General features: G+C 45.5%; 2 protein-coding genes across 3 annotated transcripts; both read right to left on the bottom strand.

The window, feature by feature from the left end:
* Window positions 1-1,028: 1,028 nt before the first annotated feature.
* Window positions 1,029-27,018, bottom strand: TMEM242 (transmembrane protein 242). The gene is made up of 4 exons (XM_066372941.1): window positions 26,876-27,018; window positions 25,854-25,954; window positions 20,520-20,657; window positions 1,029-1,183 (listed from the first exon to the last, which is right to left on the bottom strand). The coding sequence occupies exons 1-4, from the start codon at window positions 26,961-26,963 to the stop codon at window positions 1,085-1,087; spliced, it is 426 nt and encodes a 141-aa protein (XP_066229038.1). The 5' UTR covers window positions 26,964-27,018; the 3' UTR covers window positions 1,029-1,084.
* Window positions 7,783-8,934, bottom strand: LDHAL6B (lactate dehydrogenase A like 6B). Of its 2 annotated transcripts, XM_066371717.1 has the most exons (2): window positions 8,554-8,781; window positions 7,783-8,385 (listed from the first exon to the last, which is right to left on the bottom strand). In XM_066371717.1, exons 1-2 carry the CDS (start codon window positions 8,779-8,781, stop codon window positions 7,783-7,785), a joined length of 831 nt encoding a protein of 276 aa, XP_066227814.1. The 2 variants fall into 2 exon arrangements, with proteins under 2 accessions (XP_066227814.1, XP_066227813.1); XM_066371716.1 differs by having other exon boundaries at window positions 7,783-8,934.

Here is a 27,018-nt window from a genome sequence, read left to right as displayed (position 1 = left end):
TTAAACCTGATTGCTAATTAGGGCCTATGCAATGATAAAGAAATCACCCAACAGATACTCAACCAGAGGTTATTTTTCTGGACATACTGACATACTATTTTTCTTAAGAAATTTTAAACCTCCAATAAAAATAATGAATTGCAACTGGGCACCCTTCTGTTTCCCTGGGAGCTCCGGACGTCAGAAAAGGGTGAGGTGTGCGGGTAAGCCTCTGCCGGCGTCATCAGCGAGGCAGGACGACGTCCGTAAAACTGAGACTCAGGACTCAAGGAACTTCCTGGTGAAACAGCCTTGTTTAAGGTAGACGATGACCGGGCGATTTTTATACTGACAAATGAGACGAAACTACAAACTGTCAGGTAATGTTTAGGGACCCAGAACCAATTTCTCAGTGCATTTTATACCCATGATACTATTCCTATTTCAACACAGCTGTGCTTCTTTAAGTTATCGCCAGTTACTGTCCCAGTGTAGGAATTCAGAGGGCTGAAGGCGAGGTTATCAGGTGAACAAACACCAGCACGTGGGAAACAGAAGATGCACCCAGAGGGACAGAGCCACAGCCCTGCCCCGTTCCCTGGTGTCACTCTGGCGTCTGCCAGGTGGGTGCAAGTCCCCCACGTTCTGACAGTCACAGACTGGCAGGAAAGACTGCCAAGCTCATTTCATCGGACACGTGGGGGTACTGCTGCAGGCAGGAGTCTGTTGTAAAGATTTCCCATTATGGGCTATGACACATTTTTTTCAGGTCCGAAACTTTGGTTTCATCTGTCACCATCATAACAGAAGCATTTCTCTGGGATCTCCTCCACAGACAGAAGGTATCCATATAATTATTTTTAAATAGTCTTCCTAACTTTGGGAAAACGTTAGCCTCCCCCCAACACAGCACGCACACATGCACGCAGGCGCCCACCTGAATTTTAAAGTAAAGCACAGAGATAAACTGTGCGAACACGCTGAGCGCACCCACCCGCGGGCTCAGACGGCGCTCTGCACGTCTTCCGGAGGAGAGGTCAGATCGGCGGCTCCACGGCCACCCTTCCTGTAACAGCCGATTTGGAATTCATCCACCAAGCTCATCTCATTTGGACTTCAAGGCTTCCTCCCACTCAACAGCAGATTCAGACTTCTTGGGAATGGCTGGGAATATTGATTGCATCTTACTTCGAAAGTCTTTCATCTAGAAGAGGGAAAAAGTCCATCAACAAACATTCAAAGAAGGGGTAAAGAGCCAAACAATTAGCAAGGCCGCAGCTGCTGACTGGATGACACTTCATGGCTGCGGGGTACAGAGCAGAGGAAGACCAATAAAGGTGAGAGGCTGTGTCCTAGCTACCCTTATGGAAAATGAGATGACCTTTTCCTCGCAGAGTATAAATCCAGGGGCCTCAAGTAACAGAACTCCACTAGAGGGGGGGGGGGGGGCAATGGGCTGTCCACTGCCAGCCTTCCACGACCACCTCTCCTAGCGGGACGCTGTGGGTCACTAGCACTCATGGAAAGATGCAGCTGAGAACGAGTTTGTCTGTCGCAAGCCATGAATATACTCAGGCCATTCTAAGCTGGAATTTTATTTATTTATTTACTTACTTACTTTGGTATTTTTCTGAAGCTGGAAACAGGGAGAGACAGTCAGACAGACTCCCGCATGCGCCCGACCGGGATCCACCCGGCACGCCCACCAGGGGCGATGCTCTGCCCACCAGGGGGCGATACTCTGCCCCTCCGGGCGTCGCTCTGCCGCGACCAGAGCCACTCTAGCACCTGGGGCAGAGGCCAAGGAGCCATCCCCAGCACCCGGGCCATCTTTGCTCCAATGGAGCCTTGGCTGTGGGAGGGGAAAAGCTGGAATTTTAGAGCCAGAGAAGAGCAGAGAGAAAAAAACTGAGTAGGGAGTTAATAAAAGGCTGAACCTGGCCTGGCCTGTGGTGGCGCAGTGGATAAAGCGTCGACCTGGAAATGCTGAGGTCGCCGGTTCAAAACCCTGGGCTTGCCTGGTCAAGGCACATATGGGAGTTGATGCTTCCAGCTCCTCCCCCCTTCTCTCTCTCTGTTTCTCTCTCTCCCTCTCTCTCTCCTCTCTAAAAATGAAAAAAAAAAAAAAAGGCTGAACCAATGAATAGCAGATACAATAGAATGCTCGATGTGCCAGTGAGTGTTGAAAATTCCAGGTAGAGCTTTTTTACCAGAAGAGGTTGATGTGGAATCCGAGCCAGAGTAGAGGGCTGGGAAATCTCAATACCCTGGCTGCAGCTACGAACACCGCCCTGGGCGGGGAGGGAGGGCGACTGATGGGAGCTGGGTAACTTTACACCAGACAGCACGCGTCCGTGCTCCTTGGTTCGCTCTCTCTGATCTGCACAGTCCTGCTCTGAGGCCGTTGCAGAGGCCCCACAGCGCCGCTCGGCCCCTTCGCATCAGCTGCAGCCCAGTCGCCCAGTCGCCCATCCCGAGGAGACAGAGCTCCTTGAGGGGGTGTGTGAGGCGCCCTGGGCTCGTCAGCAACATGCAAGTCATTTCTGAGAGCGGTTGTTTTGAGAGTCAGCTAGTTGTTGTTGTTTTATGGTGATGTTTATTTGTTTCAATTTGAACCTGAACTTTGTTTCCAAATTCAGGGGGTACCCCTTGTTTGGGATCTTGTAAATTCCTAAGCGGTGGTTCCGGTCACTTAGCACTGCTGTTTGCAGCAGAGACTCTGGTCGACCTCTCTGCTCGAATCCTAGTCCGACACCAGGGAAAGCCGCTCATGCTACGCAGTGGTTTCCAGGTGTGTGGACGGGAGGTAACTGGCTGCTTTCAGGGTTGTGAGCATGAAGTGAAATAGCACACAAAGCACAGCACCTCGCACATGGCGAGTGCTCAATATAATTAGCTACTGTCATTATGGCATCATCAAAATACACGTGCTGTTTCAAGAACGAAGCTCATATGGATATAAACATTACAGTATGTTTATTAAAAGCATTATTTTATAGTTATGTCATTCTGGTTTAAATATTGACACTAGAAGATACATAAGGTTTTCCATTACATGCAGTCTGTAGGTGGTCCATGCCAGCCGTGTCAATGTCGGGTCCCAGACACCAATCTTGACACGCATGTCCATGGGACATCCAACTCCCCTTTCCTGCAGCCCTCGAGTTTGTACTCTGATGAACCCCTTCACGAGAGGTTCTATAACTAGAGGCAGTGCTGTATCCTGTGGAGGGACTGAAAAAGTAGGGTTTTCTGGATGTCACAACCACAAGGGACTACTATTTTGGAGGGCATGGATGCTCAATGTCCAGGATGGCCCACAAAGAGCTTTGTCTAAATTACCAAGGCCCCGTTGAGGAGACATGCAGAAGACTCGGTTCAAAGACAGACATCTCTCTGGCGAGGATTTGCAAGGCATTACTGGGTTCTTGCTCTTCGCTTTTCTGGTTGCACATCTGTTACAACTAAGCCTAATGGCCGAGCTTCCAAATGGAGTGTCAGATAGCCCGCACCTGCCCAGAATTGGTTACCCTTCCGCCTTCTCAGCGATATGGGACGTGGCCGGTGGCTGAGCGGGGTGAGGCTGGGAAACACAGATGGGGCCGGGTGGGAGAGTAAAGGGTGGCTGCCCTACTTCAGCATGGTTCTGTTCCCATTTTCGCCTCTTGACCCAATTTCTTTTCTTTCCTCTCATTTCCCAAGTATTGTATTATTCACGTGTTCCCAGGGTCCTAAGTGAGTAACTGAACCACGAGAAGGAATCATATCTCCAAAACAGCCCACTAGGAATAGGCTTCGGAGTGAGGGGAAGGGAGGGAGGCAGGTGGGATAAAGAACACCATTTAGCCTTCTTTAATTCTGTAGCGGTGAAAATGGAAACCCAGGGTCTACATTAAGTTATAAACAGGGCCTCAAGTTGCTTTAAACAATGGGACTCCACAGAAGGTTTTAAGGCTTATATTATTTATATTACACGCACAGTAAATGAAAACCTTCACTTTTTCACCTATATCAATTTCTGCTATGCAGTTCAGAGAAGTCGTTCGTCTTACAGTGATCCTCTTATCACAGACCTACAGAACACTCCCCTGCGTAAAAGTGTGCTTGAAAAGATTTAGGGCTTGGGTATGTTTTGGCAAACTTGGTTATAAATGTACAACCAGAGCATTGCCATGGGACCCTCCCCTGCTCTACAACCCAAAAGTCTGGTGAAGATGGGGCAGGCTGGGAACTAGTGTCTCCATCCAGCGAGTCAGCTCTGCTGTCAAGTGCTTTCCAAACTCTGGGCTCCATTCCCTGCGGTCTCCTGTGTTCTGTGGCTGTGGATCGAGGGCCGCGCTTCTCGGCAGGGCTGCGCTCGCAGATGCGCACTCCCGGGGCACTGCACCTGCTACTCCGAGAACGACCTCCTTAAGTCCCGAAGTTCGGGTCCAAAAGTGCTGGGTTCTACTGTTGTCAGAAAGTACCAGTGTCTAAGGCACCAGTTCTCAAATGGAGTGTCATGACAGCTGGCCATTTGTTACTAACCTGAACATTCTGAAGACTGGATACAATTGACTTTTTAGATACTAGAACAGCTGTGAGACTATCTCTAATAATGGCACTCTCATTCGCATTCCATAGCTCCCCGAAGGGCCAAAGAGCCAGGCGCTGGAGAGAAACGGGCTATGCTATCTACTGACCATGCACATCCTGGTGGGGAAAACAACAGGAAGACTTGGTTCTAATATGTGATGTGCTGAAAAATTACTTAAAAGTTTAAGGACATGTCCCCGACTTAATTTCATAAAATTCATACGTCATTGATTCGAATAAATAGGCAGTTACTGGAATTAAAAGCTCCAAGTTTTAAAGTGTCTTTGCCACTGACCGGCCCATTTAGCCTCAGGTCCTCTCCGACGGGTCTGCTACAGGCCCCATGCTGGGCTTCGAGTGAGGAAAACTTGACAGGACCAGCTGATGAGAAAGCCTGTGTGCATGTCAATGATTACAGCCCCAACAATAATTTTGAAGAACCTGGAAATTCAGCTTCTTCATAAACTGAAACCGACCAAGAGTCTACATGTTATCTGAACGGAAATAATAGTATCACCTGGAGCCAGGCACTGTACCAAGCACCCGTCTATTATTTAGCTTTCACATTCTATGTGGCAGAAACGAGGCCCACCACTTCTCACGGAGAAATCAGAGGTCAGAAAGGTTAGCCCATTCCTGGTGACATGGTTTATAGTAAGTACTACTGCCTGACTCAAGTCCAACACTCTTTCTTAACAGTCACTCTGGTTCTGTGACCTGGAACATGGTACCTCTATAACCTCTGCTATGAGCCTTCACTAAAAATGACTTGAGAAACACATATCCCTCTTGCAATGGTGATCATTTTATTTAGAGCAGCATGGCAGATTATTACCAATGCTCACCAAGAGCTAGTACTCATCTGCCTGCGGATACAGAACAAATATATTTCTCTACCCTTTTTGAAGTTCTGAACCCTGTGACCAGTTCTGGCTAATGAAATGTAAAAGAAATGTGTGTCGCTGGCAGGGGGAAGCATTTACCTACAGGTGTTTGACTCTGCAGCCTCTTTCCCTGTCCTCAGCAATCACGGTGGTGCCATGGTGATGCCTCCGGGTCAAGGCAGCCCGAGGCACCAAGCTAGCTTGTGGAGGACAGCTTCCCCGGAGGGCCACATAAACCCACAGTGCATTTCAGACAAGGCAGAATGAACTTTTATTTTAAGCCACACATTTGGATTTTTTTTTTTTACTGCCGCATAAGCCAACCTGTCTGGCATTAATGGTGAAAAGAATGACAAGACAGACAAAAGGCATGCTCTGACACCCTTCCATAGGACGTTAAATTTGGCTGAAACATGGCTGAACAAAAACTCAAGCGCTGGAGCAAGGAGAAGAGGACCTCTGTGCATTGGACCTGGAGAGTCTACAGCTACCTGGAACATATGAACCCCTCCCCTGCCCACTTTCAGGGTACTCAGTATAGCAGTTTGTCCCACTACATGACACTGCTTCCGGGGAACTGGAACACTTCTGCGTGTTTTCAATGGAACAGTATGGGGACTCAGATTAGCATGGTAAAGGGTTATGTGGGGGCCAGATCACTGTCCTGCGTCTACTGGATATACAACTAAGCGGCACTGGTGTGGTTTAGAGAGCAGATGCTGGCAACCTCCACTTTTGATTAAGCCACATGGATCCTGAGATATGAGTGAACATACCATATTATTTACCTTACACTCAACCGCATTAGGAAAGCTAACATGAATAAAAAGACCTCAACTTCTGTTTTCTAAGTTATATTACTATCATTCAGGTAAAGGTAAGACAAGCCCCTTCTTAATGCTCACTGTATCACATGCATAAAGCCTAAAACCTAAAACCTATAGTAAAGTCGGTTGATTTAGAAATAAAAATGAAAAGTGTAACTTTTTGAGAAATACCAGCCCTGAAGTACTCACTGAAACGGCCAGTTTTTATGACAGTGATCAACAACAGGGTACAGTCCAAAAGCAGCAGCTTTCCCTGGATGGGAGGGAAACTAAGCAACAAGGATGACCCTGGGCCCACACTGCCGCTAAGACCCAGCCCAACAAGAACAACGGGTATCATGCTGCTCGGCTTACAGTGCTAACAGGTCAGGTTCTCACAGGCAGTTCTAGAATGACTGCAGCCAGGATTCATTTTCGTGACTGCAAAATTTTGGTATGGTTCCCTTCTCTGCCAAATAAGTGACAGTAATTATACCACCTCTGACTGGCAGGCTTCTTCCTAAAAGCTTTATATTTGACTGCATTGAATACTTCATAACAGCTACCAACCTGATCGCTCTTATTTTCATATTTTAACCTAATGATCCTGCTTCAGTGGCAGGAGGATGTGCAGCACTCATACCACACACACACACACACACACACACACACACACACACACACACACACATGAATACACAGGACCTATTTGCAGCTACCATGCATGATGCCTCTTTTTTTTTTTTAAGTGAGAGGAGGGAAGCTAGACAGACAGAATCCCACATTCGCCCTGGATGGTATCCACCCAGCAACCCGTCTGAGGCCGATGCTTGAATCAACTGAGCTATCCTCAGTGCCTGAGGCCAGTGCTCAAACCAGTCGAGCCACTGGTTGCAAAAGGAGGAAAGAGAGAAAGGGGAGAGGGAAGAGAGAGAAACAGATGGCCACTTCTCATGTGTACCCTGACCGGGATCAAACCTGTGACATCTGCATGCTGGGCCGACAGTCTATCCACTGAGTCAACCGGCCAGAGCCATGATGCCTTTTTAAAGGTTCTGCTGATAGGGTGTCACAGGAGAATGAAGGCAGTTGATGGCTCCCTTATAAAAAGTACTCCTGTACATTTATTTTTACATTGTAGAGAAAGTTAGAACTTTTTAGAAATAGTATATAAATAAGTGAAATAGTACGTAAGCCAGACAAAACAAAGTAATTAACATATATTTAATGAATCAATTTCTACAACACAATAAACACCTACATCCTACATTTTTTTGGTCCAAATGGCAAATACATATAAAGGTAAGTAATGGTATGTCAGTGCTACAAAAACACCTTCGATGCAGGAGGAATGGTTAAAAAACAAACAAAAAACTGGATGCTTAATAAAAGAACTAGGAGGCTAAGTCACAGGGGAGTTACTCTATTCCTTTCCTGTTTCCAAGCTTTAGAAATCTAAGTTTATTAAAAAATTTGACATATATAACCTGTAACTATTATCTTTTTAAAATAACTTCAGAATCGTAGTGTTAACAACTTTAAAACTTGAGATTCTTCTGAATCTCCCAAAGTGTTTCTGCACTCTTCTTCAGACGAGCCTCTTCGTCAAGGGTCAGCTTGATTTTTATAAGGTCTGTAATACCATTCTCTCCCAGGATACAAGGAACACTGAGGAAAACTTCTTTATTTATTCCATAAAGACCCTTAATTATGGTGGAAACTGGATGCACTCTCCTAAGATTCTTCAAAATACTTTCTGCTAAATCAGCTACAGAAAGGCCAATGGCCCAATTAGTATAACCTTTCATTTTAATAATCTCATAGGCGCTGGCAATCACATCTTGGTGGACATTTTTCCACTGCTCAGGATCTTTCTGGGTTCCTATGTCTGAGTTCAGATCCTTCAAAGGGACACCAGCGATATTCACTCCACTCCACACAGGAACACTTGAGTCTCCGTGCTCTCCAAGGACCCACCCATGGCAGCTTTCAGAGTGGATACCAAGCTTTTGCCCAATCAAGAAACGGAAACGGGCAGTGTCCAGATTACAACCACTTCCAATAACACGGTTTAGGGGAATTTCACTCAACTTCCAGGCTACATAAGTTAAGATATCCACTGGATTGGAAACAACAATCAACTTGCAGTGAGGACTGTACTGGATAATATTAGAAATCATTAATTTAAAGATAGCTACATTTCGCTGGACTAAATTGAGGCGCGTTTCTCCCTTCTCCTGGCGTGCACCTGCCGTGATGATCACGAGGCTGGAGTTTGCAGTGACAAGGTAATCCTTGCTGGCAACAACATTTGGCATTTTCACGAAAGGACTGCCGTGTTGCAGATCCATCGTTTCGCCCTTCAGTTTGCTTTCAGAAGCGTCCACCAAGGCAAGTTCATCCCCCAAGCCTTTAAGTAGGATGCTGACAGCACAGGCCATGCCAACCGACCCGGTTCCTACAATGGAGATCTTATTGTGAGCAACGGTCTTCTCTGAGCTTAACTTCTTCAAAAGCTCGCTCTTGACAGTCGCCATCCTGGACACGGGCGGGACGGGCCAAGGGCCCCCGAGTGGGACGCAGGCTGGCTGGCGGGGCCTCGGTGCCCTCCCCAGACTCGGGAAGTTCGCTCTGGGGGCGCCCACTCTCCGGCTGGCGCACAGGACTCTCACAGCCCAGCTCATGGCCATTCATTCACAAGGCGGGAAAGAGAATGGAAGAAGGCGGCACGCAAAGTCTGATGCGCGAAGGATGGGAACCCGTGATCCTTAGCCGCCTCCGCAGTCCGGTACGGCTTCTGCGCAAGGGCGGAGGCCGTTGGACAACCCCCCGTGTGGTACTGCGGCTGCGCAAGGGTGGAGGCCACTGGACAACCCCCAGTGTGGTACTGCGGCTGCGCAAGGGTGGAGGCCATTGGACAACCCCCCAGTGTGGTACTGCGGCTGCGCATGGATGAAGGCCGTTGAACCACCCCTCAGTATGGTACTGCGGCTGCGCAGGCCGTGAGCCATTGATGGCCCCATCCAGCTTGCTACCGCGCCTGTGCAGGGCAGGCCCCGCGAGCACCGCCTCACGACGGCCTCTGCAAAGTACTTCTTGAATGCAAGTATCACGAACACAAATTCTCTTCAATATTTAAGTGTGTGAATGACCAACCCAGATTTTGTATTTTTAGTACGTATGTCAGGTAAAAATGCTTTCATTAAGTGCAGATGAAAATAAGGTTAAATTTTCTAAAGTGTCACAGGCCGGCAGAGCGAGGAGCCGTGCATTGCCTTCCCGCGGTCCCTGCATGTGCAGAAGTGGGGACTCGGTTCTAGGTTGTGTCCAGCCTGAGAACCGACTGCTTGGGAAGGATTCCACAGCCTTTATGCCAGTCATGACGATGACCCACATCTGTGGGTAAGTCACTGGGCAACAAGGGGCAGGGGACGACTGAGCTAGTGCCATACGACGCACCCACAGGGAGAGGCTGGTGCTTCCTTTCATGCCGAAGGAAAGTCTGTGATTGGTTCCTGATTAAAAACCACTTCTCAGGTACAAACTGATGGTGTAGCCGTTATGTTAGAATGAAAATATATCTTAAATGTCCTTAAGGTGGCAAATTTTAACCCATGCACAAAGATCATTGATTGAAGCAGTGAAATAAAACACGGTTGACCCTTGAACAGGGGTTTGAACTGCCTGTGCCCAGTTCTATATGCGTTTTTCTCAGTTGACCCACACAGTTCACACCTGCGCTGTTCAAGGGTCACCTATATTAGCTGGTACAACACAGCATCTGTATGTCTTATTTTCCACTTTCTCTGTTCAATTTATAAACTTCCTTTTAAATTTCTCAAAATATATAAACTTTGCATCTGATGAAATACATACACTAATAAACCCATAAACTACCAAAGTCCAAATAAAAATAATGGTACTTTCTTCCCCCTTAGTAACAGAATTCTGACCTCGGAAGGATTCTTCAAAGTACTCTCTCCTAGTCGGGCACTTGATGCACACAGCTAGCTCCCTCCTAGTCAGCAAAAAGGACTTCAGTTTTAGAATACTGAATCCTTGCAAAGTGTGTCTTTTATTCAGAACTTGAAAAGCTGTTCTCATTCTTCTGCCACTGAAATGCAGTCCATTGTGTTTTTGGCTCCTTTGTCAAAGATTATTTGCTCGTATATACGTGGTTTTATTTCTGGGCTCTCAATTCTGTCCCATTGGTCTGTCAGTCTGTTTTTATGTCAATACAATGCTGCTTTGATTATCGTGGTCCTGTATAGTATTACTTGAAGTCAGGTAGTGTGATATCTCCGGATTTGTTCTTTTTTCTCAGGATTGCATTGGCTATTCAGGGTCATTTATGGTTCCATTCAAAGCTGGTGATTTTTTTGTTGTTGTTCTATTTCTTTAAAAAATGACATTGGGATTTGGGATTTTAAAGGAGATTGCATTAAATCTGTATGTATTGCTTTGGGTAATATGGCCATTTTAACTGTGTTGATTGTTCTGATCCATGAACATGGAACATTATTCCATTTCATTGTCTTTTTTAATTTCTTCTAATAATGGTTTGTAGTTTTCAGTATATAAGTCCTTCACATCCTTTGTTAAGTTTATTCCTAGGTATTTTTTTGTTACAGCAATTGCAAAATGAATTTATTTCAATATTCTGAAGTTTTATTGTTGGCATATAGGATATAGGAAAGCAGTAGAATTTTGTATATTGATTTTGTATCCTGTGACTTTACTGTATTTGTTTATTTTTTCTAATTGCTTTTTGGTGGAGTCTTTGGGGTTTTCTATATACAGGATCATTTCATCTGAAAAAAGTGAAACCTTTACTTCTTTCCCAATCTGGATGCCTTTTATTTCTTTCTCTTGCCTGGTTGCTCTGGCTAGGACTTCCAGTACTGTACTGAATAAGAGTGGAGAGAGTGGCAGCCTTGTGTTGTTCCTGATTTTAAGGGAAAACTTTCAGTTTTTCACTATTTAGTATGATACTGGCTGATGGTTCAGATACCCTGTTAAGATGGTACAGTCACAAGCTCTATGACATAAGAAATAGTAAGAACATCACACATATGATTTATCTCCATACTGGTGGTTAGTTTTATGGCAACTATTTGTCAATTAAAAACTGGAATTTTAGGCCCTGGCTGGTTTTCTCAGTGGATAGAGCACTGGCCTGGTGTATAGATGTCCCAAGTTCAATTCCCAGTCAGGATACACAGGAGAAGTGACGGTCCGCTTCTCTCCCCCTCCCTCTTCTCTATCGCTTCCTCTCGCAGCCAGTGCCTCGGCTGATTCGAGCATCAGCCCTGGGCATTGAAGATAGCTCGGCTGGTCCAAGAATCAGCCCCAGACAGGGGTTCCCAAGTGAATCTTGGACAGGGCACATGCGGGAGTCTGTCTTACTATCTCCCCTCCTCTCGCTTAAAAAACAAAACAAAACAAAAAAACCCTGGAATTTTAAAAATGATCATCTTTATTTAATAGTGACCAGCATTTTAGAGAGACCCTTTTAAAAGACCAACTTTTGATAGCTATTGTTTCTTTTATACCAGTTATAACTTGAAATGTTTTAACCTAACGCCTGTTCCCACCTTCTTCCTATAATGATGCCTTTGACCAGTCAAGTCATTTTCCAAGATAAGTGTTCTTAAGGATGAAATTCAAAGACATAAAGACTCTTAGCTAGACAGCTTCTTTCTATAGTAATTTTCTTTGTAGAGTTTGAACCTCTTCAGAAATACAATCTCTATGAGAGCTGCCTCTCCAGTTTTCCCCCTTAACCACAACTAAAACAATTTTGAAGAAAAATAACTCTCCAAAATAAAAGTATCTCAAAGCAGTGCTAACAATTAAGTCTTAAGATGAGAAATAAGAAAGATGAAGAAGTAAATGTACATGACCTCCACAACCACTGGAGGGTTTTACATAGGAGTGACATGACCTACCTGACATGTAGAAAGGACCTCTGGCCGCTAAGTAAAGAAGTTCTAGAGGAAGTCAAGGGCAGGCCCGTGCCCTGGACAGGAGTCTATTTCAGTACACCCCGCGAAAGGTGGAGGGCGGGGGCGGAGAGGAGAGGAGCGGAGCTAGTGAGGAGTACCTGCCCAGGGGTTAGCCCACGGGAACGCAGGGAAAGGAGACTCAAGGTGCTTCTCCACTGGGTTTTGGTGTGAACAGCTGGGGGACAGGCCTGGCACTTACTGAAATGGGAAAGACTAGGGAGGAGCAAGTGGGGCAGAGGGGAGGAAACCACGAGTTCCAGTCGGTCCCGTGGGTCATGGACATGCCGGTGAGACACAGTGAAGATGTCTTACCTGTGAGGCAAACCTGAAGGTAGATTTTTATTTATATATTTTTTTAGTGAGACAGAGGGGGGGGGGGGGGGGACAGACAGACAGGAAGGGAGATGAGAAGCATCAATTCTTCAGTGCAACACCTTAGTTGTTCATTGATTGCTTTCTCATATGTGCCATGATGGGGGAGGGGTGACACTCCAGCCGAGCCAGCGACCTCTGAGCTCAAGCCAGTGACCATGGGATCATGCCTACGATCCCACATTCAAGCCAGCAACCCCGCGCTCAAGCTGGATGAGCCTGCACTCAAGCCAGTGACCTCAGGGTTTCGAACCTGGGTCCTCAGCATCCCAGGCCGACATTCTATCCACTGTGCCACCACCTGGTCAGGCTGTACAGGTAGATTTAAATGCCAGGGAGTAGATGAGAGCACCAAGGGATGGAGAACAGCAGAGTCCAAGGAAGCCGCCACTGGACGCTGATGTCCAGAGGTCAGCCAGGGGAGCCGCCAGCAGAGGAGGCAGTGGAAATGGCCAGGAGGCAGAAGGTGTCTCAGAGCCAAGACAGCGTTTCGTGAGGGGGAGGAGGTTCAGTTGTGTCAAATGTTGCGAGGTCCAGCAACAGAGGATGAGGACCCTGGCGACCCTGACACCAGCCACTTCGAAGGCGGGGCATGCTGGGGAAGCTGGACTGCGGTGAGAAAGGGGAGGACTGAGACAGGGACCACAGCGGCGCCTTCAGGAGGGGAAGTGGACAAACAGGCCGTCAGCAGAGGACGAGGAGGAACGGCGAGAGGATGTCCAGAGGGGGCAGACACTGGAGCAGGTCTCCACACGCTGCGGCAGAGGGAGAACTGACAGCAGAGGCCAAGGACGATGACGGGAGCAGGGTCCTTGGGGAGCTACCAGGGGTGAGACCGAATGCCCAAAAGGCAGGGGGCATTGGCAGCTGCATGGACACTTTACCTGAGGGACAAGAGAAAAGGCAGCAAGTGGTGTGGCTGCAAGTGGCGGTGTGGGGACGAGGAAGCCAGCGCGGGCCTGCCATGGTGGGGACAAGGGACCGTGGAGGCAGGGCAGAGGCAGGGAGAACAGAGCTCAGCTGTGATCATGGCGCAGTGGCTGTGGGGGTGGGTGACCGATCAGACAGAGGGCTGAGAGCGAGTCGCCCTGAGTAGAGTCCAGCTTTTCTCTCCAGGAGGCTTTGAGGGAGGTGCTGCCGTGAGCCGAGAGTGCCCAGGCGCAGGCTGGGAGCAACGACAGTCAGCAGGAACGCACATGATGCTTGGAGGACATCCACACATCGTGTCCTGTCAAGTGGGCCCAGGCGCCAGGGGCTCAGGGCTCTGGGCTGGAGATGCAGACCTGGAAGTTCTCTGTGTGGGCGCAGCCACCAGCGTGGATAGGACCTGGGCACAGAAACGACAGGACAAGGGCAGGACTCACACCGCAGTGCAAAGGAAGACAGCAGCACTCAGAAGTAAATGGCTCCTGGGAAGTGACACATACGAGCCACACTGGGATTCAGAAGAATTACCAAAAGAATAAAGAACTCCGAAATCCCAGAAGCTGTCGGCACAAGAAGCGAATGATATTGATATAACTGAGTCACCAAAACAAAGTGAGATTAGGTTCGCACAACTGCCACTGTGGGAAGATTTGCAGCACATCAGAAAAAATTTTTTAAGCTTAGAAATATTTCAGTCAGGAAAATTCAATTTGAGAGAACACATCCATTTTCTGATATAGGGTAAATGGATAATATATATCAACATAGATAATATTTTTTCATAGTTTGGATATTTGAAAGTGACTAGCTTTCCACACAAAGCGGAAGGGGAAGCGGAGGCCATGGGCTGCTCACTCCACGACGCTGCAGTTAGAGCGACGTGCTCACCACGTCCTGTTTCCAGGCTCAGGGTGAGAAATAAAGACCCAGGAAAAGAAAACCCAAGTGAAAGCACAATCTCTTCCCTCCACTGGAACAGCTGGGCCATTCTTGAGGTGACTGTGCCTGATTGGTGTCAGGCCTTGGAACAAGAAGGCTTTTCTATCAGAGCTTCTCTTCCTTAGTGATGTGCATATTCTCACTTCATACAGCGCCTGGGGCCCTGTTTTACTAATAAAAGGAAGCTGGTGGGTTTTTAAGGAGCTATCTTGGCAATATGCCAAAACAGCTGGTGTTTTCACCCCCTCCCCAAGGGAAAAAATGTACATTGGTCATCATCTCCCTTTTTCAACTGAACTCAGGTCCCTGTGATGCGGGCTCTCTGTCACCAAATTGCTCCTCCGCATCTACAGGGAGCACCCCTCACCACTGGGACGCCATGCCCCTGAGAGCCCAGGGGAGCAGGAAGCGGGCTTACAGAGATGTTCCTGTCACCTCAGACCGGAATTTAACAGACGCGCAGTGCCACTTCCCATTAATTTAAAAACGTCTGCTGAAAATGTTACTCCTCTGCTAAGCCGTGTGGAGCCCAAGAGCCTGACAGCTGGCTGTGGCTCTGCGCGATCGTGACGACCGTGTCCCGGCCTTCGGGGAGCACCGTCAGGAGGAGGCAAGGCGGTCCGACACGCCGTACCCAGTGTAGGGAAGTGCACGTGCTTCCCGGGGCCGACATGAGACAAGCAGGGCCGCGAGCGGGCCGCAGACGGGAAGCGCCGGCTGCCTTTCAGACCTCGCCCGGCGACAGTGACACGGAGGTGGCTCCCGCCGAACAGTTTGCCAGGAGACGCAGATCTGTTTTTGATCTTGGGCCTCACCCAGCGAAAAGTGTATAGCACGAAGTCTGTTTCCTTCTGAGATGTCGTAGAGGTTAACTTTCACACTTCTCCAGTTTTATTGTCCATATGGGGTTCTAGCATTCACTCTACAATGCTGCTTCATTTGAAATAATGCAGGGATAAATGAACTTACTATGAAATACACCAGAATGCTGGTAAAACTCAGATTAGCGAAGTCGAAATAAAGAGATTTGACTATAACGAGCAAAAGCCCTCCAGTTGGTCATACAGTAATTAAGAAGTGAGTCCAAACATCTACAGGAAAAGAACGCCCGGCCGCGGCTCCTGGAGAAGCCCGGGGAAACCAACCCTCTGAGCATGCGCCGTCCTAGGAAGGGTAGACTATTCCTTGTCTCACAAGATCTTAGAATAGGAAAGTCAAATGAGAATTTTTAAAGAAAAATGTTTTACTTTTGTTTTTTTAAAGAAAAGGAGGCCTGGGCTTTTGGGAAAGAAGCCCCTACCTCAGCAGGTGGGGAGGCCAGTGGGGGGGAAGCTGGGGGTGCAAACCCCCCACCCCGTCACCGACTGTCTCCATACCGCCTGCGCAGCAGCAGGCCTCAGACAGGCCGTCAAGGAAGAAAGGGATTCTTTTCCATCTATCAGCTTGGCAAAAATCTCAGAGTAATAGAAGCCACTAATGTAATGGCAAGGGTGCCAGGAAACTTGTATGCACTCTTGGTATCTTCTAAGTTGTATCAGCTTCCCAGAGGGCTGCTTAGCAACAGATACCAAAAACATTTTTTTTTTTTTTTTGTATTTTTCTGAAGCTAGAAACGGGGAGAGACAGTCAGACAGACTCCCTCATGCGCCCGACCGGGATCCACCCGGCACGCCCACCAGGGGGCGATGCTCTGCCCATCCGGGGCGTCGCTTTGTTGCGACCAGAGCCACTCTAGCGCCTGGGGCAAAGGCCAAGGAGCCATCCCCAGCATCCGGGCCATCTTTGCTCCAATGGAGCCTCGGCTGGCTGCGGGAGGGGAAGAGAGAGACAGAGAGGAAGGAGAGGGGGAGGGGTGGAGAAGCAGATGGGCGTTTCTCCTGTGTGCCCTGGCCGGGAATCGAACCCAGGACTTCTGCACGCCAGGCCGACGCTCTACCACTGAGCCAACCAGCTAGGGCCCCAAAAACATTTTTAATACTCACTTTCTTTCAACAGTAACAACTTCGGTCTTGAGGACACACTTCTTGACCAAGGAACGTACAAAAAGATGTATGCCTATAGAGGTTCACTATGGTATTTAATAGTGAAAATTACAATCTCAATACTGTTGGCAGAAGAATAATTAAGTAAATTATAATACACGATAAAGTAGAATGTAGCCATTAAAAGTGATGGAGATTTATATACTGTCCTGGGCAAAGAGGTTCTAGGATTCAGTGAGGAAAGCTTCCATAGTGCAGCAAAGCAACCCTGACACACAATTACGTGACCACGCCCGCAGAAGGCCCGAAAGGCTGTTTCTACTGCGATACGCGATCACACCTCAGTGAGGTGTCTGGTATTGCTTCCTTCCTTGTCCTTTTCTACATGAATTCTTTTTAAAACATGAGTACATATTTTTAACCCAAAAAGCCATTTTTGTTTGAAAAAAATAGGTCCAAAATACATTTTTCTTTAAAAAATACCAATATATATATATTAAGACAAACACCTTTTCACCTATGGTAAAAGGGTAAACAAAAAACTTCCTTCAGTCCTAATTTTTAAATTTAAATCTCTGGACAATTAAAGTATTTCACAGTAAGTAAGAATGTTTCATTCATGGTTTTATCTCTGTTGAGGTTGCAGCTCCTATGAGGGCAACGACTGTAAATTATCTGTAAATTCTAACTATGTGACTGTCACAAACATGTTGTTATATCCAAACCACAGTGAACATAAGCGATGGGCGACTCGGACCAATACTTACAGGCTATGCCCTCACTTCAAACAAATGGAGAACAGGGGTCCACAGAAATAAAAAGCGATAGTTTCCAATCGTATCAATTAGGAATTATTTATACACCTAATGTTTTTCCTTCTAAGGGGACGAAAAAAACAAGACAGTCTAACTATACATATACTCAACTTCCTAGAAATCCTTCCAAGTATTAATACCTACTGTAATAAAAGGTAAAAAAGTTAACAAGTCATGGCTCCTGAGTAACAAGCAAGTTCATTGTAGGTGGCATGGTTTTTTCTTTTGATAACTGTGGAACTGCCAGTTGCTATCAATAAAGGTCCTATTTACTGACTAAGGAGCATTGATCTCAACTATTTCCTACACTTAAAACATCTAAATTTAAAAACAGTCTGCCCTGATAAGACAGTCTAACCAGTGCCCTGGTAGCACCTGCCTGGCCTGAACGTGTCAGTCTCCTAGGACATAAACCCACAGTAAATGGTCATTTTTTCACAAGTTAGTGTGATAAAATTAATGCTGCCTCAATCATAATCGATGATAAAGTACAATAAAAAGTAACAGATGGGCCCATAGGAAGCAGTCAGGCCGTACATGAAGCCCAAGGCTGGCTGGCAGCATAGAGGGAGGGTCCCATCTGAAATCTAGACACACCCCTTTGGTCTACTCACAAAACAGTTTCCACTAGCTCTCCTCTGTACAACCTCTGATTAAATCATAGACCACTACGTAAAATACATATTAATAGTTACATTTGATGTATTATACATATCCTATGTGAAATGAAATCCCACAATAATTACAAATAAACAAAAAAAAGTAAAACCAAAAATATTTCTAAGAAACAGAGCTCCGTTTCCAGCGTTTTCAGCATGTTCCCTTTCAGGCCAGCAGAGGTCGCTGTGGACTGAAACAGGGAATGGCAGTGGCTCTGGGCCCGCCATTAGATGGCACTTCTTTTATTTAAAACTGGGTTATATCGGAGATTTAATACAACTGAAGGCAGCTGACAACAATTATTTGACACCGGAATTGATTCTGGTCTAGATTAATCATTTTATTGATTTACTGAGTACACAGACCTGGACCACTTCTGCTCATTTTCTGACTAAAAGACTATTTTCCTTAGTCATAGAAAGACGACATTCACCAAAAGGCAGTAAATAGTGAGAAAAGTTCATCACTGGACTTTTCTGTGGGCAACCTCACTGTTTTCATCAAAACCCCCTAAATGCAGAGCTGAAATGTACCACATTGCCCTCCACAAGCCTCAGAGCAGGGTCATCTAATAAGAATTTGCTTAGAAAGACTTGAAGCTAAGCCGTCCATAGTATAATAAGTCTACTGGGGGCCCTGTCTTAGCACAGTGCCCGCTCAGGCGGGCCCTCAGATGTCTTCTGAATGAACAAATCAATAAACACTATTGCTTTCAAAAGATGTACCCTGACAAAACATCCGAGGTTCACTGCTCTGTGAGACTTCTCAGGCGTAGAGATCAAACTGATATGCCTGCTGACCTACATGCAGGGAGAGTGCATCTGCAGTCTCTCTCTTTAAAGACATTAAGACGCAGTATAAAAGGATTCCAAATATCCTTCTGTTCAATAGAGCCAATAAGAAAAGACGATTTCTGCCCCCATATTTTATTCAGGCAGTAATCCTCTTATCAGTCCCATGCAACAAAGAAGTTCACATTCTAGAAACTAAAATAGCAGTCTAGCCCATAAAGCATGTAATTTAATTTAAATAACCTAATTCTGTTGGGCTATGAAAATTTGCCAGCACAGTTACTTTAAAAATAAAGGTCAGACTAGGAGCAAAGTAACTGCTTGTCTATGAGTATATTCTGAGTGAAAAGTACAATAATGCCTATGTTTAGTTATGATTAAGACCAGTGTGAAAACCTCAGTAATGCCAGAAACAATAATAATACTAATACCTATTACCCCAGAAATTCTCCCCTCCCTTCCCCTGTACTGACACTCCCATCAGCATGCATACATGTTAATTCTCCCAACTTAAAAATGATCCCAACCCCCTTCTCACTATGACCCCACTTCTTTCCTTCCCTTCACAGCAAAATTCAAGAGCTGCTTGCACTTCCCGCCTCCAGTCTCTCCCTCCACGCTTTCGGACCCACTTCACTCGGCTTCACCATCACTGCCGGCCTCCTGCTAACTCAGTGCATGATCAGTTCTCACCTCTGTGACTTGTCCCCAGCATACACCTCCATGAGAGGTGTTCTTCACCTGCCACGCCCGGTTTCCCGTCTCTTCAGTAGGGCAGTCTCATCTGCCACCTTCCTCATCCTCAGCCTCTGACCTCAGATACCCAAGAGTTCTCCTCACACCCCGCTACATTCACTGCTGCAGTGAGCTCATCTGGTCTCGGAGTTTCAAACACTATCTATACACTGATGAGTCCCAAATCTCTGTCTTCAGTGGCACCTCTCCCCGGAACTCCAACCCTCCCTATCTGCTCCCCTGACTCTCCGCGTGGCTAGCAGACAGCCTGAGCTCCTGACTCCACCCCCAACACGCGCCCCTGTCACACTGGCCCCGGTCACACTGGCCCCCGTCCACTTTCCAGCTGCTCAGGCCAGGAGCCTTGGAGACAGCCTTGACTTTGCCTTCTGTCTCACCTCATATCCACTCTGTACAAATCCTTGTTGTCTCCACCTTTGAACTACACCCAGAACCTCTTCTCATCGACCCTGCTGCCGCCTCCTGTCCCACACCACGGCCATTCCCACCTGTCACAGGGAGCCTGGGCCACAGGACTTCCTACTGTAGTTCATTTAAAAAAGAAGACAATCATTCTGACTGTATACCTTTTTAGCTTGGAGTCTAAATTACACACATGCACACATACAGGCTTTTCAGATTTTTTCCCATTAGGTATAAATACATTAATAATTTAATTTAAACAGTAATTTTACAATACTTTATTTTAGGATATTTATATATAGGATGTCAAAAAGCATAGAAAGTTGTTCCAAATTAAATAATCTCACTGAATAAGTAGCGCTGGTTTATATAGTGGAACGAACATTTGCTACGAAATAGTCATTGAATTACATTTGAAGTTTCACCACCTCCAAATATTTAAATTACTTATGTCATTTACTGGTAATGAGAAGTAGCCTAGTTATTAGTAAGAACTGAGTCACCTTCTCCATCATCACTTCCTAAGACAGTGAAGAAACTATTCAAATCTGAGAGTCAGGAAGATCTGGACCACAGAAAGTAGCACAAACATCCCAGATGCCAGTGACAGGACTGTGGTTACTTACACTGTGGACGCCCAGCGCCTTCCAGACCGCAAAGCTGATCACACCAACCCCGCACCAGGCGTACAGAGAGCCCCAGCCCAGGGCTCGCAGGGCCAGGGAGGACCCGCTCTCCGGGAGGGCCGCGGTGGCCATGCTCCCCTGCAACGGAGACAGAGAGGCCGGGGTGAAAATCAACAGTTCAGGAAGAATCAATATGCAGGGCGTGTTCGAAACGCATGAAAAAAAACGGAAACACAAAAAAATACCCCAAAATAGCCTTTGAAATTTCTATAACACTATAACTTACATTCCTGTTAGCATGAACATTTTCCCATTATGAACCAAAATTTATGCCTTTTTGATTGTATATTCATGTTATTTGCCCACTGAAAGCTTTCTTATTTGTAGATTCTCTTTACATATTAATGTTCTTGAGCCCTTATAACTATCATATGTGCTATCCTACTTCCCAGTTTGGTTTACTTTTAATTCCTTGTATTTTGCTTTCTAGTTTTTGTTTCTGGTCAAATATGCATTCTGATACTTTTAAGCTTACTAAAAATTCCCCTATCCTAAAGTTAGTCATTTCTCTTTTCTGTTCGCTGTATTTTTGTTCAAATTGTCTCTCCTTTTTACCATTAACTATTGAGTTCTCCTGGTATTTAGTTTGGTTCTGACGGGAGCTGATGACACGAGAATCCACAAAACTCAGCAACTGCCCTGCTCATCAATTAATCCTTCTCCCAACTAATCTGAGAAACTTCTATATAAAGAGTTTTATTTGTAAGCTATTTTTATACCACTAATTATTGTCTATTTTTATACCAGAATCACAGATTTAATTATAAAACAAAGTCTTAATATCCAGAAAGTACATCATACTCACTACTTCTTTCAAAAATTTGTTGCTGTTTTTGCCTATTAATTCTTCCAGAAAAATCCTAGAACATTCAAGATTTCTCCAACCCTCAAACAACTGTCCATTCATTGGCATTTTCCAGAACGACATCAAACTAATTAGCTAATCTGATAAGAGATAGCAAATATAACATTCTGTCTTCCACTTGGAAATGTATTTCCATTTATTTGATTTATTTGTCTTTTTCTTTTTTAGAATAATTTTGTTACTCAACACATTTCTTTTTTATTTTTTAGCAAGAGAGCAAGAGAGAGAAACAGGAAGGGAGATGAGAAGCATCAACTCATCGTTTTGGCATTTTAGTTGTTCATTGATTGCTTCTCATACATGCACTGACCAGGGGGCTCCAGCCGAGCTAGTGACCCCTTGCTCAAGCCAGTGACCTTTGGGCTCAAGCCAGCAACCATAGGATCATGCCTGTGATCCCACTCTGAAGCTGGTGACCCGGTGCTCAGTCTAGTGAGCTTGCGCTCAAGCCAGATGAGCCCACGCTCATGCTTGTGACCTCAGGGTTTTGAACCTGGGACCTCAGCATCCCAGATCAACACTCTATCAACTGCGCTACCAGTGGTCAGGCTCAACATATTTGTGTGTGTGTGTGTGTGTATGTGTGTGTTTGTGAGAGAGAGACAGAGACAGAGAGAGTCAGAGAGAGGGACAGATAGAGACAGGAAGGGAGAGAGATGAGAAACAGCAATTCTTCACTGCGGCTCCTTAGTCGTTCATTGATTGATTTTTCACATGTGCCTTGACCGTGGGGCTACAGCAGACTGAGCGACCCCTTGCCCGAGCCAGCGACCTTGGGCTCAAGCTGGTAAGCTTTGCTCAAACCAAATGAGCCCGTGCTCAAGCTGGTGAGCTTTGCTCAAACCAGATGAGCCCGCGCTCAAGCTGGCAACCTCGGGGTCTCGAACCTGGGTCCTCCGCATCCCAGTCTGACGCTCTATCCAACTGTGCCACCGCCTGGTCAGGCTCAACACATTTCTTAATCCAGCTTTTTTTACATGTGTCTTCTGTGATTGTGAATGTTATTGGCAGCACACAGAAACATGCCTTGCACATGCCTAGACCTGGTAGATACTCGGTATTTACTGACTTATACTTTTTGTAGGCAGGCCTTAGAATCAATGAAACTTTCAAAAAATTTTTCTTTAGCCATTTTCTATGATAAAATCAATATTCTCTTACCTTACTCCTTTGTTCATGTTGCTACAATTTCAGAGTGGTTCCCTAGAGCTCACATGAATGTACTCGGTTCTAACTGGCCTGAATTTTCATCCAGAAGCAGTACCATTAACCAGATTACTGAACTGGAGGCAGTTTAAATGCTTTAGCCTAAATTTTATTTTAGAAACTTAAAAAGGCCTTATTTCCCTGGGAAGGGTGGAGCAAAAGTAAGTTTACAGCCGTGAGTACATGAAACAGTGTATTTTTTGTATTATTATTGCATTATTTTCCATACGAACGACTGTAAACCTACTTTTGCACTACCTTGTATTATATATGTACATATATTTTTAAAAGCCTACACAAACCTACCTTTGTTTTACTAAATTGTTAAAAGGTAACTAAGTATAAAAAGAACCCTTAATGACATAGTAGTATTCTCAATAAAATCTTAATTTTGTCAAACTTTTATTTTTAAAAAATAAAGTAGCCTGACCTCTGGTGGCACAGAGGAATAAAGCGTCCAACTGGAACACTGAGGTTGCCGGTTCGAAACCCTGGGCTTGCCTGGTCAAGGCACATGTGGGAGTTGATGCTTCCTGACCCTCCTTCTTCCCTTCTCTCTCTCTCTCTCTCTTCTGAAAATTGAATACTTAAAAAAAATAAATAAAACTGTTCTTTAAAAAATAAAAAAAATAAAAAAGGTACTGACCTGTGGTGGCGCAGTGGATAAAGCGTCGACCTGGAAATGCTGAGGTCGCCAGTTCGAAACTCTGGGCTTGCCTGGTCAAGGCACATATGGGAGTTGATGCTTCCAGCTCCTCCCCCCTTCTCTCTCTCTGCCTCTCCTCTCTCTCTCTCTCTCTCTGTCTCTCCCTCTCCTCTCTAAAATGAATAAATAAATAAAAAATAAAAATAAATAAATAAAGTAATTGCTATATCAGCTTCAGAAATTGATTGGGAGACTGTTATTCTTTTTTTTTTTTTTTTTGTATTTTTCTGAAGCTGGAAACGGGGAGAGACAGTCAGACAGACTCCCGCATGCGCCCAACCGGGTTCCACCTGGCACGCCCACCAGGGGCGATGCTCTGCCCACCAGGTGGCGATGCTCTGCCCCTCCAGGGCGTCACTCTGCTGCGACCAGAGCCACTCCAGCGCCTGGGGCAGAGGCCAAGGAGCCATCCCCAGTGCCCGGGCCATCTTTGCTCCAATGGAGCCTTGGCTGCGGGAGGGGAAGAGGGAGACAGAGAGGAAGGAAGGGGGGGGTGGAGAAGCAAATGGGCGCTTCTCCTATGTGCCCTGGCCGGGAATCGAACCCAGGTCCCCCGCACGCCAGGCCGACACTCTACCGCTGAGCCAACCAGCCAGGGCCGAGACTGTTATTCTTAGTTGTTGTCTACATAGTTCCAAAAATGAACTTCTGTAGAAATAATATTAAAAACTGATCTATCCTTATAAGGCTTTTAAAATTGTAGTCACAAGCTTTTTCCTATGGAAGGAGTGCAGGTCACATGACCTTCATAAATCCTGCTCAGAATTTTCACACAAACATTGACTTGCTGCAGGAAAAGACTGACTTTCCAAAAAAAAAAAAAAAGTTTCTTTAAAAGATCCTTAGCTATAAGCACATATGCTAGTCACATAAATATTTAATGAAAGCTCTATTTTTTCCGCACTGCCACATTGTTTTGTTTTGTTTTGAATTTAAATGAAAACAAAAGCATGTGCAGATGGAAGCTGAATTTAACAAATCATATTGTACTTACAGTATTTAATATTCCCAAAACAAACAGAAAAATTATTTTCTAGGTGGAAACTATTTACAACACCTCTTATGCCTAAAGACATGGGTGCCCCTTGTCTCCTAGCAGGTGACAAGAATGAATCTACTATTCACGGGGTGGGAATGATCTAGAACAAAACGGGCAGTTGGTCAGCTCGTCAGCTGCATACCTAAGGATGAGGGTCACGTTTTTGGTTTTTGTCAGTATAGTGTTGGGATGAATTTGATGCGAATCAGACTGATGCTTAAAACGAACGTTAGTCTAGTTATTTCTCCTACAGGGCATTCTTATCTGACATGACATTTTGATACATTCTTTACATCACAGAGGTAGCTGGCTGTTTTTATAACATATATATTTTTTAAAAGATTTATTTTTAAAGTTTCTCAAGTTGTATCTATAGCAAAAAGATGATGACTCACCCCTGTCACCATCATTTTATAAATGGGTGTTGACATAACTCAGTCACTTTCACCATGCTATATTAAAATGAGCAGGGGCACCAAATTATTTTAGATAAACTTTTTATATGTGTATATAGATATTATTCTATATTTTATTCAACTGTTTCAATAAAGTAGACATATAATGTACACATTATTTCTACCCATAGTCCACAATCATTTTATGAAACTGATGTTATACAGATGTGAAATGTATCAGTTTTTTAAAAATCTTGATCTATTTTAATAGATCAACCTGTCAGGCAGTGGCTTTGAAGCACACTGCCTGAGGGTGGTATTCTTAAACTGGTGCTTGCCCAGTGTAACTGCTCCAGAGCCGCTGAGCTCCTCTGCAATACAAGAAACTACAAGTAAATATCAATACGAAGAAAATTTCTCATCAGCTAGATAAATGAGCTAAACGTGACCACAACAGTGATTGCTCAGTTTTGCTCTTAAGAGTACGGATTTTCTGCTGTAAGCATGTTATAGTCATTCAAAAATTTACTGAGCACCTACTTGTGTCAGGCACTTTTCTAGAGGGGAGGGCTGCAACAATGCTTTAGCAGGTATGATCTCTGAATTCAAGAAGCTGACATGTTTTCATCAATACTAAGATGCACTTTATTTCAACATTTAACATCTCTGAGATAGAAGTGCATTTTGCAGTCAGTATTGTGTCAAGAGTTTAATTGGCATCATTTTTTTCTTTCTTAGTGGTACATAAAATACTGAAGACCCTTACAACTGATAGAGTTACACTGATTTAGATCTGATGTCACGCTGGGAATAGGAAGTGTACTAGATGAACTTTCAAAGTCATGTTCCGCTAAAATTTAAGAAAGCACATAATTAAGTACCTCTTTAAATGAAAATAAAGACTTGACTAATTTGTGCCCTTCTTGAAGCTATGAGGTGTAAATAGGTTTATTTCTAAAAGCACTATGAAAGGCCAACATTTTCTTTATTTTTCCAATGCAAAACAGCTGCCATTAACTTGTAAACAATAACAATGCTATGGATGGATTTCGGGGTCACAAACCTTATTGAACCATTCAGGGCTTCTCTTTTTAGCCAATGACAATGTGGTACCAAATCCAGCTAGCATTCCCGCCGCAGCAACAGTACCTAGGAAAAGTCCACCTGCCAAGAGTTTCGGGAGTAGGGCATGGAGGGGGAGAGAAATTAAAGAAAAAAAAACAACCTTAAGTTAAAATGATGCACACAAGTAAATTTCAGGTACTACTTAAATTACATTCAAAATCATTTTTGAACTTCCAGAAATGATGGTTAAGCCACTCTTGCTAATGGTAAAAGATAGGGACTGGGAAACCTGCCCGACCTCATGACCTCTGGTTTCTGAGGTCGTTCTGAGACAGCACTCCCAAGCACAGCGCTTGGAGCAGGGACCCTTCACTGGGACCCTTCACTGGGACAGATGGATCTTGAGAAGATCCTGCTAAGCGAAATAAGTTGAACAGAAAAAGTCAAGAGCCACATGATTTCACTCATATGTGGAATATAACACTGAAAGCAACAAATGAACAAATGACAAAAACAGACACAGACAACAGTACGATGGTTACTAGAGCAAAGGGAGGTGGGTGGGGTGGTAAAAAAATAAAGGGGATCAAATATATGATGACGGAAGGAAACGAGCTTTGGGGTGGGGTGCACACAATACAATATACAGATCGTGTATTATAGAAATATACACTGAAACCTACATAATTTTATTAACCAGTGTCACCGCAATCATTTTAATAAAAATGAAAATAAAATTTTAGTTCTGCAGATTTAAAAGGAAAAAAAGAAAAAGGAGGGCACGAGAGAAACCGCAGAGGACACAGAGGAAAGGCAGCACAGAGCAGCTGGCGGAGCCAGCCCCCAGCCCAGGGAGGCTCCACTCCGCGGTCACTGACCCGCTGGACCCGCGGGCGAAAGTCAGGGGCAAGCCCAGGCGAAGCGCTCCAAGGGCGGGGAGACGGTGGGAACGCCCGCTCCCGCACAGGCAAGCAGAGCCGGAGGAGCTCGCCCCGACGGCCGCAGCTCACCACACCGCACCTTTAACCAGGAAAAGCCGGTCGTCCGGAGGCCCCGGAGCCTCCAGCCCAGGGGACGGCTCCGCAGCCGCACAGCGCGCCGGCTCCATGTGTGTAATAAAGCCTCCACGGCCGCGTCCGGCAACAATTCGGCCCGGGTGGAAG

Source organism: Saccopteryx leptura, chromosome 3, assembly GCF_036850995.1.
Source record: "Saccopteryx leptura isolate mSacLep1 chromosome 3, mSacLep1_pri_phased_curated, whole genome shotgun sequence".
Taxonomy (NCBI): Eukaryota; Metazoa; Chordata; class Mammalia; order Chiroptera; family Emballonuridae; genus Saccopteryx; species Saccopteryx leptura.
The sequence above is the reverse complement of the archived record's forward strand: the minus strand, read 5'-3'. Positions and strand labels throughout refer to the sequence as shown.

Excerpts from the sequence above, each read along its gene's own strand:
- LDHAL6B (XM_066371716.1), bottom strand. The coding sequence starts at position 8,934 with ATGGCCATGAGCTGGGCTGTGAGAGTCCTGTGCGCCAGCCGGAGAGTG.
- TMEM242 (XM_066372941.1), bottom strand. The coding sequence starts at position 26,963 with ATGGAGCCGGCGCGCTGTGCGGCTGCGGAGCCGTCCCCTGGGCTGGAG. Across the intron at positions 20,658-25,853 it reads GCCCTGAATGGTTCAATAAG|GGGAGCATGGCCACCGCGGC; the intron begins GTTTGTGACCCC and ends TCTCCGTTGCAG. Across the intron at positions 1,184-20,519 it reads AGGCGCTGGGCGTCCACAGT|ATGAAAGACTTTCGAAGTAA; the intron begins GTAAGTAACCAC and ends TCCCTCTTCTAG.